At 34.0% G+C, this 10,542-nt stretch overlaps 1 protein-coding gene across 1 annotated transcript; it reads right to left on the bottom strand.

Annotated features, from left to right (window-relative positions):
- Positions 1 to 3,104: 3,104 nt before the first annotated feature.
- On the bottom strand, positions 3,105 to 8,566 carry LOC18590348 (fatty acyl-CoA reductase 3-like). The gene is made up of 10 exons (XM_007015801.3): positions 8,391 to 8,566; positions 8,200 to 8,303; positions 7,771 to 7,973; positions 7,556 to 7,656; positions 7,194 to 7,386; positions 4,590 to 4,751; positions 4,312 to 4,393; positions 3,835 to 4,104; positions 3,619 to 3,746; positions 3,105 to 3,511 (listed from the first exon to the last, which is right to left on the bottom strand). Exons 1-10 carry the CDS (start codon positions 8,467 to 8,469, stop codon positions 3,358 to 3,360), a joined length of 1,476 nt encoding a protein of 491 aa, XP_007015863.2. The 5' UTR covers positions 8,470 to 8,566; the 3' UTR covers positions 3,105 to 3,357.
- Between the last annotated feature and the right edge of the window lie 1,976 nt (positions 8,567 to 10,542).

Below are 10,542 nucleotides of genomic sequence, written 5' to 3'. Positions count from 1 at the left end.
TGCAATCGAATGGAAATGTTCATTCACGTCTTTGCAGATAGCAATAAACAGAATCCCCTTAAATCTGCCTTTGAAATGTGTGGCATCAATAGCAACTACAGGCCGTATTACAGCCTTAAACCACTGGATACATGTCCCGCACGCCCAGAAAAAAATATTTGAATTGTTCTGCCTGATCGATAGCCATAACTATGACTACACCGGGATTTTCATGTTTCAACATATGGAAATACGAGGGTAGGAGTTGGAATGACTCTTTCGGGGGATCGAAAATAAGACTCTCTGCATACTCCTTTGCTTGCCAGGCCTTACCATACAAACATTGCAATCCCTACTTGTGATTCATCTCTTCCATTATTTCCTTAGGTCTCAATGGTTTTATATTATTTCCTTGCGGCTTAAGGGACATAAGCTCACCAATTAACCTTGTCCTTACAAGCAACCTCAAAATGAGCGTGATATAACTTTTTAACTCTAATCTTGAAATGCTCTTTTAATGCCAATATATTCAAAGCTCGTTTCAATTTGGCCTTGGAAGGGAACACTTTTCCTCAATATAAGTGATCATCGCTTGATCTGGACTCCGCAATGGCAACTGTTTAAAAGGAGATCTTATATGCACCTGGAATAATCTATTGATGAGATACCCTTGCATTTACCCTTTCTTGATCACTGTCAGTGGACGAACGAATCTTGTTATCATTGGAGATGGGGTTGTTGTAAATAGGGTCTCACACTTAACATCTTCTAAGACAACAGTTGTTGTATGTTCTATGCTGCCATCCGCATGATTGCAATCCAAAATATCATTGTCTAAACCCTTGTCCTCCTCCAAACAGTCATCATGCCTGCCAACATAATCACCATCATTCTAATCAGAAGTGTCATCCTCTGCACAGTCATCGTGCATTTGATCAGATGCATCGTCATTACTCACGACCGTCACAGTGTCATTTGAGAATGGCATTAGACCCACTACAATCATAGGCAACTATCGCATTTGTTGGCAAGAACAAAGTATTTGGTTCGATGTACATTATGATGGGAATTGTGCAAGCAGCATTTGCAGACACTTCATGTGTGTACCGGGCTACTCAAACTCATGCACATACGTTGATGGTGATTGCTATTGTTGTCGGTAAGGGACTACATGGTATGGTATGTCTGAAGTGGTATAAATCTGATTTAGGTGATTACTATGTTGGACAACTTGTTCATTGTGGCATAACATTTGTATGTCGTTCCTTAACGATCACAAACACTATAATTGCCCTTTCATCTTATATAATACTTGCTAAATCTTTATCGTCCCTCATAACTGGGTGTGAAACCCTTGCGGCATGACTCAACAATGCATGTAGCTCGACTTTTTGATTTTATAAGTTTACCTTAACAACATTTTCAATCAGCTTCATCAAGCTCAAAAACGACAAATCACTCCCAACATCCTTCACTCATGTTTCACCACTCTTGTAAGTGTCATCGACCTATTGACCACCGTATGTAATCATAAGCTTTACATTTGGCACGCTACTGAAATTTAATAGAAATTAAGTGTCACACTTAATCAATTTATCAAAAACGTGTCACGCAATGCCTAAAAAATCAGTCACGCAATGCTTGCAACCTAGTCACGCAATGCCTACAATTCAATCACGTAATGCCTATGCCTAAAACCAATCACACAACGCCTAAAACAAGTCACGCAATGTCTAAAAATCAATCACAAAATACCTAAAACCAGTCACGCAATGCCTAAGTTCTAGAGACGCAATGATTAAGTCATGCAATGCTTAAAAGCTAGTCAAGCAATACTTAAAAACTAGTCTCGCAATATCTAATAACTAATTGATTTACATGCTGGCAAGCAGGTTTAAGTTGTCAAAATCATACAATGTTTTAATTTATAGATATGTCTAATCAATTTCAACTTCTCAACTTTGGTGTTTTATTCTATGAATATAAACCGATAAACCCAAAACACACACCTTGATGTCATCTTTGCTCTTTAGAGGGCAAGATATACAATATTCGGTAAAAGAGAGAAATGAGAATTTACTTTTGAACTTTTTGTTTGGATGGTGGGATAGAGGAAACCGAGATTATTTAATTTGTCTAAAATTGTTTAAAGGGCATTATTGTCAAATCATGTCAAAATTTAAATAAAAATAATTAAAATTATAAAAAAGAGTATTTTTGAATTGAACTTATGAGTAAGATTATTTCTCACAAATTTTTAAAAAAGATGTTGGCTTGACAACCTCTGATGTATGGTAGCCTAAAGTTCGATGTTAACGGAGCATCTCATATATGACGGGTATTCGAGATAGGTGGAGCGCTGAGGGAGGAAAACGGTTGTGTAAAAATTCTATTTTCCAAGTCCATAGGGATTGGAGACGCTAACAGGGCAGAATTACTTGCAACCAAGGAGTCTTTCTCCCTATTTGTAGCATTTAGGTGGAGTCAAACCCATGGCATTGTTGTTGAACGGATCTTGCCAATGCGGTGTTGTGGAGCAATAGACCAGAACAGAGCCCCTAGTGGCTGAGAGGAATTATGAGCTTCATCAACAATATGAAAAGAAGGGTACAGAAGAGGTCTGTAGTGTACACTCCCCAGTCGGCTAACTTCCTTGCGGATCGTTTGGCTAAGGCTGGTGTGCAGAAGGCTAATGAGCTTCTGGTGGTGTACAACCATCTGCCTAACTGAGCATCTGGAATTATGGGGGATGTGGGATGGTTGCTGGTTTGTATGGCCCCTGTTTTGTATCAGATTTTTGATCTCTTACAGCAGGGATATGTTGTGAAATGGCGTGGTGCTGCTGGAATTTTTTGGTTTTGTTGAGATTGGGACCTGTCTAGGGCGTTTTATGAATTGTACAGAGGAGGGATTTTGTGGATAATAGTGAAACAAAATGTACTGATGTCTGAGGTAGGATATTCCAATTTTGGACTTTTTTTTTTATCTGATATAAGTGGAGAGAAAAGTTACACCATTCTTGGTGTAGAATTTCTCCCTTTTTGATGAATAAAATGATGCTATTTCAAAAAAAAAAAAAGAGAGGATATAATAACAAACGAAAAGGAACAAATTTCTATTCGTGGTTCCAGAAAGCTGAACATATATTTGTTCTAACAGTATTTCATATTCATGAAGACAATAGATAATTGAAAGACACTATGATCAAATACACTTTGAAGATATTCTTAGACACTATTGTTGACAGCCATATATATGCTTCATGCTGCCATGAATAAAGTGACACCAATTAAATTAGAACACATTTTCTGAAATAAATTTAAAGCATGAATTCTTGGAAGCACAACCCCTATAATATTCGCTTTTCCTTCTTTGTTATCATTTGCAGATGTATTTTACGACGCCAGGAATATGAATATTCATGAAGTAGTCATCCCAATCAAGGCATTTGGGGTCGAAGTAGAACATATCTTTCTCCGCCATGCTCGATCTAGCCGCCATTCGCAACTTCTCGGTGTTTATATCATCAAAGCTGTAGCCAAGAGAAACAAAAGTTTTATGTCAAATGAATGTTACATTTTTGTAACATTGATAGCCTATAATTTTACAGATTTCAACATAAAAATTTAGAACACATACATGGCTTTGAAGAACAAGTATGGTCTGTAAATGTCGACCAATCGCATGACAAAGTTGATCTTCCTATTGAGATCGCTGTGAACACCCTGAAAGAACTGGCAAAATGCTGTATTTGCCAATTCCAGTCCCTGTACAAGAAAAGAGAATGAATTCAACTTCATTAAAGAAATAACTGGAGGACGTGCTTTAAATTAAGTTTAAACAAGCCCTTCAGACCTTCAAAAGTAGCAAGTATCGAATTGCCATATATCTGTGGAAGCTGTCCATGCTGTTCATAACTTTAACCTTGCCAACTATTACAGGCTTTCCATCCTTGTTGATCCAAGGTTTCTTGGAAAAGTAACGGAAGCCATAGTCTTGAAGATTGTAATATCTCATAGGGTTTCTCACAGATGAACCAACTTGATAAATGGTCTCGGATGGTTGACATGATGCATGAGCTACCATAGCTACAATCATGGCATTCACCACCATATCAGCTGGTATCTGCAAAAATAACCTTGTAATTAAGATTTTCATTCTTGGAAAGAAATATCATCATATAACTGGTAGAACAATGTCTCATGGGAAATATTAGCATAGTGGACCTGTTACTATATTCTACTAATTGATTGATTTTGAATCGGAGACTTGGCAAATGCTTGTATCAGATACAAGCCAAGTAAGAAAAATGGAGGATAATTCTGAACTCACCACATCAACTATTGACTCTAAATCTCCAAGGAAGAATGTCAATTTTCCTTTAGCATAACCAACTGCAAGGCTATCGATGGTTCTATATCCACAAAGTAGAATTAGTTGTCAAGAAAATTACAAGCGAAAAATGCGGGGCAAAAAGCTTAAAATTTTCCAATATATATTTTTTTCCATTTTTTTTCAATAATTCAGAACATTTTTAGCACTTTGCCAAATACTTTTTCAAACGTTGATCCTACCTTTTTTATCCTGATAATTAAATTACTTAAGAGTACCTGACTCCTTCAGCCCAACCAGGGAATGGCTCTTTGTAAGTGCTAGTTATGATGGTAGGCCGTATGATGACAGTGGGCATATTTCCTTTCATATACCCCACCAACATTTCTCCCATTGCCTTTGTAAATACATAAGCGTTTGGCCAGCCATACATCCTTGCCCTAATTTATCATTAGAAATGATTTAACTCAATTGTTAGAATTTAACCTTGGAATGATCTAACTTCTAAATAAGGAAAATTATAACAAATACATGCATAAATGTAGCATTATCTATACACTCGTAACAGTCACAACCTCAAGGTATTATCTTTATTCTTAATAAGTTTATGATTGGATGATATTTTCAAAAATAGTAAAATATTTATAGAGGAACATTCATATGCTTAAATTTTAATTTGAAAGTTACGATTCACATTCTGAAGTAAATAAAAAAAAAAGAAGAGGGTGGGGGGGACTATCTCCCTTAGCTCGTCCAAGTCTCAATATATATTTATATTTTTCAAAAAAGAAAAAAGCATAGCCAGTGGATCAAAGATGAATATTCCTTTTTATTAAGGATGAAAGTTTTTTATTTGAACAAGCTCAATTTTGATAAAAATGGTCAAAAGCATAAAAACCCAAGAAATTTGTATCAAGTGGCTTGCATCTTAGATATTGGATAACATCAGCACAGGACTCAACGTCTTAAGATTTTCTTAGTGGAATGGGTGAGGCATGGACCTTAAGGATAGCCGACATATCAAAACTATCTACGTATAAGATTCTTCTGGTTTTCAATTAACTGCCATTGCCAGCTAGAAAATGTACTATTTTTAGCAGAAAGGAGTTTTCACAAGTTCCCAGAATCAAATCATCAGGATCTTGCCAAAAGAAAGGGAAAACAAAATTCTATCTAAAATATATAAAAATAAAATTCATACTTGAAGTAAGAATGTTCGGGTCAACCATCTAAGTTTACTAAGATTTGTTGGTAACAAGTTTGAGTTGACAAGAATACCAAGTCAACTATTTTTATGATGTTTTTGTTGGGTCTATCACACGACCTTAATTAAATGAAAATATTCAAGAATTTGTTCTCCATATCAGTTTGTGTCATCAAATCAGTCAATCAAAATGAAAACGTATAAGTCTCAATCAATTTATGACTTGTGTTTCCTTTCTTTCGGAAAATTGTAAAGTTTAACCTACTCAATTAATTTACTCTGCACACTCACGAATAACAATGCCCTTACTTTCATTTAATCAATTGGGCGGCTGGGTTGGTTTGTGTTTGGTGGAGATTCCACCGAGTTATAAATGTGCTCGTCAATGTGTTGCTTCAGCTCTCTTCCCGTTATGTTTTAGCTTTGAGCGTGGGCTTCATACTATATTCTATATATGCTTTAATTCATTTGAGACACCATAATTTATGTTTTAATTCATTTGATTTTTAGCTAACATGATAACATAATAGATATACCATACCTTTCTAAATTCATATAAAATTTAAGATTTTTTTTTTCATTTCCTCATGATTGTTCATCTAATATAAATCCTATTATGTCCTGGAAAATTAGCTGCAAATATGGTTAAGATTGCTGCCAATTACTAGTAAATGTTTCAAATTTCAATTAGGCTTTTCACAAGTTATAATTACGCGACACTTAACCCAAATCACAACAATTTTTATTAGTTTTGACATTCTTTTCTTCTTTGTGTTTTATTTTTTTAAAGGATCTTATGTTACTAGCACATTTGTGTGGTGATGACCTAAAACCTTGGATAAAATAAATATGAATGATGCGACCCTTTTTTAGTTTCCTGGTACATAAGCTCTATACTAAATCTATAGCCTACGGTGGGTGCACCTGTCTCATTCTTTTATTTCATTTGAAAAAGGAAATATTTGAATACAAAAATACATATATTTACTACGAAGTCAAATATCCAGAGACACCTATTTCATTATTATCATGTCAGGCTTGTGCATGAGAATCTTATCCTCTTTATACAATGAAAATTTCATGTCAATGACACAACATTATCCATATTTCACAACTTAAGGTATAGTTGCGTGACAATTTAAGAAAGACGAAAAAAAAAAATCTTGCTAAGTTGATACATTTATTTGTAGCAATTATAACTTTATTAAAACGTGATGCATTAAAGTTCTGATAACTAATTAAGAAGCCCGCATCGGAAGACATATACAAATCGAAATAGCCTAGGTATAAATTACCTTGAATCTTTCTCAGAGAGCTCACAACTATAGGCTATATAACACCATGAATCTATATCAGAGATTTCACAATTATAGTCGCAACTACTTTCTCAAAGTGGGTTGAGTCTTTTAACTTACTGGCACCAGCAACACCGGCCGGTCCCATAATATGAATGCATATGTAGATATTGCACATGCATTTGCTGACCCAAGTTTGACCACTTTAAGCCGAAATTTTTAAGGTAAAAAAGAAGATGAAAATAGTAGTATTTACTAATTACTATGTTCTTATGAACTTAATAGTTTTATAAAGATCAAAAAGTTACGCCAAAATATTTGATTCAGTAATTAAAATTTTTCTTTCTCAAATAAAAAAGTTTAAGAATTAGACTTTCACGGACCTCTCAATGCCCAAATCTTTCATGGCTTGAGTAATTTCCTTCTCCGAAGCTCCTTGCGATCTTAGTTCATCCAATTTTTCCTCTACCACTTTCTTCTCAATGTTAATGTCTAAGCCAGAGACACCGTTGAGTGTTTCTCCCATGTTGTATGAGTTTTCTAGTATAAGCCCTGACCTTTCCCCTGACACATAAGCTGTAAAAAGGCAAAATAATTTAGTAAACATTATCATTATATCATGTAATAAATAGAAGGGGAAGACTTTTCAGCACTTCGATCCCTACTTTGGTATCTGTCATATACTCAATTAAATAAAAAATAAATATTGGGTGTCAAGGAAGAGAAAATCATTGTCTTCACCAACCTGTAGATACATGAACAAGCACTTTTAGTTTGACACATTTCTTGGCAAAGTTTAGAACAAATTTAGCTCCCAATGTGTTGAGGCCAAGTGCCACATCATATCTACATTGAAGAAAAACCTCAAAAAAGGTTACATACTATATTTTATTGTGTTATCTAAATTATTATTATTGCAAAATTGGTTTGTTATTAATCAATTAATTAATTCTATAGTACCTTTCATCAAAGTTGGTGGTTGCAGCAAGGTTAACCACAACATCCACTTCCCTGCACATCTCTTGTACCAAATTGGAATCTTCCACACCCAAATCCTCATGAGAGATGTCTCCAGGGATTAGAGTAATTTTTTCTGATATAAATGAACTGAAATTTTTGCCATATTTTTCTTTCAGAACTTTGAACAGGTCCTTCCCTATGATCTGTTAAAAGAAAAAAAAAGTCACCACATTAAAGGGAAAATGCCTGAGGCATTGCGCTGAGTAACAAGATCATCAGCTATTCATACAAAAAACCGAAACTCCTTAGCTAAAAGAAGGAAATAACTTTTCTGCTCCAAATGGAAAGGCCAGAAAAGAAAGCTTTGGAAAGTCATGAAAAACCAATCATGGCTGCAATGACTAGAGCCATCTTTTCTAAAGCACACACCTCATTGTGCAAACGGTGTATTGCTGATTTGTGGTCTGCAGCTCTCAAAAGAAGATAGAACTTCTTCACATTGGGTTGAACTCTTAGTATTTTCTCCACAAAAACTGCATTCAAAGAAGCAAATTGAATACGAAGATGCCTTACTTCATTCACTGAGAGAGAGGAACAGGAAAAAGGGAGATGATACGTACTCTTTGCCAAAAACCCAGTGGCACCAGTGACTAAAATGGACTTGCTATCAAGAAACTGAAGAGCACTTCCTAGTTCCATTAGAAGGACAGTGGGAGAGAGAAACGAACAAAAAATGATATGGTATAGTGCTTAATTATAAGTGAGGCTAAAGACACAATTGCTTTAAAGGAAATCTGATGGCCTGCCTCTTTTATATTTTCTAGGAGGGAGAAGGTACAGAGTGCAATTATGGGGGTGGAGTGCACGCAAGTGGTTGGGACGATGATTTTCCCTGGTGCTAAATTAATATTTTGAGGTTGCCCCATATTACTATATACCATTATAAAAATATAAGAGTAAGAAAACACACTTCATTATTTAACTCCTTTTTTAATAGCAAGAAAACTCCAACTGTTAGAACTTCAGACTTCAACTTGAAATTTATAATGGGTACAGTTAGCCTATCTATGTGGTATAATCTGCTTTAATTGGTTTTCTTTTGTCTTGCAGGTCTCCTACTTGATCACCACTGTTGAAAGTTATGATAGTTTTTGATCTTAATATTAGAGATCTCTCAAATTCAAACTATGGAATGGAAGGAGAAGAATTTACAGATGGCCAAAGAGAGTTATATAGTAAATCTTTTATTAATATTTCTTTTGTTTAACACTTGGGTGAGGAGGTCACCTACAAAAACTACTATACAGCTAGGAAATGTGAAGCGGCCGTAAAATTGGAAACGAAGATCGTGTTGTTGGATGAAGCTGACCTACCATCGGTGGATTTTTACACTTCGTGCAATATTGTCTTTATTATGTCCATATTTTTCTAATATTCTTGATGGCATAAATTGTTTTCTCATGTTAATTTTGTTTTTATTTTGTTCTCCTCCAACATTACTGACAGGACAAAAAGTATGTTAATAAATAGTGATGAATTCAAAGTTTTATATAAAAAGTAATTAAAGAATAATCATATAAAGATAATAAAATTATATATATCAAATTTTATATTTATAATAATAAAATATTAAAAACCACCCTATCACCACTTTTGATCAACCCTTACTCATAAGTCTGCAGTAATTTTGGAGGGCAATGTAAAAGGGTTCAAATCTCAGTAATTAAAAACTAATTAAGCACCGCAGCAATTTTTCTTGCACTTGATCTTGATGATTTAACTTCTGAAAATGCACACAAATGGAATGGTGGTTTGACTTCTGAAAATACTAGGAGGAGAAAAACATTTATCCTTTTTCTTTGAATCCTTGCCCACAAAGGAGGGGGGCAGGGGGGAGTTGGTGGCCCCTCAAGCCCCCCAACAATTTTAAAATTTTTATAATTTATTTTTATTTTTTAAAAATTTTATAATTTTATCCTTGTAAATTTTTAAAAAAATTTAATATATTTTATTTTTTTAGAATTTTATAATTTTATCCCTGTAGTAATTTTTGTTTGGTGAGATGTCTTACAACAATTAATCAACAATTAATTTTAAAAGGTAAATTTTGTAAGAATTGGATTTCAGATTTAATAAAAATGCAGTGAAGTTGCTCACTCTTGACATATCTTTGGACTCTCATAATAAATTCAAATTGTTTGATTTTGAAAATATTTGAAATCTTGCAAATAAATATTACCTTGATGACTTTATTGAGTATGATAAAATGCATCTAAGCTATCAATTAGATCTATTCAAGCTTAACATTCTTCATAATTAAGCTTTAAAAAATTGTATCTACACTTTCTGAGCTATGTTAAGTGTTGGAAAAGATAGGAATATCCAGCTTGTCTTTGACTTTTTCAGTTTCCACTGCAACATCAAAACGTGCATTTTACTATGAAACTCATCAAGAACGAGACTCATAATAAAATATCAGATACTTTTTTTATAAATTCATTGATTATTCTAATTGAAAAGGAAATCATTTGAGGTTTTGACATTGATTCAATAATAGATGCCTTCAACTCTATGAAAAACCACTGAGCTCAATTAAAAATTTCCAATCTTAGCATGCAATAGTTGTTAAAATATGTCTTTATTTTGTATGTAACATGTAATTAGAGTTATTTAGGTAATTTTGACATGAAATTTTTCCATTTAAATTACTTTATTTTTTTATCAAACAATAAACTTTTAGTATGACTATTTTGTAGAAATTGTCTTTGCCCC

Source organism: Theobroma cacao, chromosome 9 (assembly GCF_053813885.1).
Source record: "Theobroma cacao isolate CCN51 chromosome 9, ASM5381388v1, whole genome shotgun sequence".
Taxonomy (NCBI): Eukaryota; Viridiplantae; Streptophyta; class Magnoliopsida; order Malvales; family Malvaceae; genus Theobroma; species Theobroma cacao.
This window is presented reverse-complemented; position numbering and strand designations above follow the sequence as displayed.

What these genes read in the sequence shown, in the direction of transcription:
- LOC18590348 (XM_007015801.3), bottom strand. Translation starts at nt 8,469, where the DNA reads ATGGAACTAGGAAGTGCTCTTCAGTTTCTTGATAGCAAGTCCATTTTA. An exon ending in TAGAGTCAATAGTTGATGTG is followed by an intron (nt 4,105 to 4,311) that starts GTGAGTTCAGAA and finishes TTATTTTTGCAG; the next exon opens with ATACCAGCTGATATGGTGGT. An exon ending in TACTTGTTCTTCAAAGCCAT is followed by an intron (nt 3,512 to 3,618) that starts GTATGTGTTCTA and finishes TCTTGGCTACAG; the next exon opens with CTTTGATGATATAAACACCG.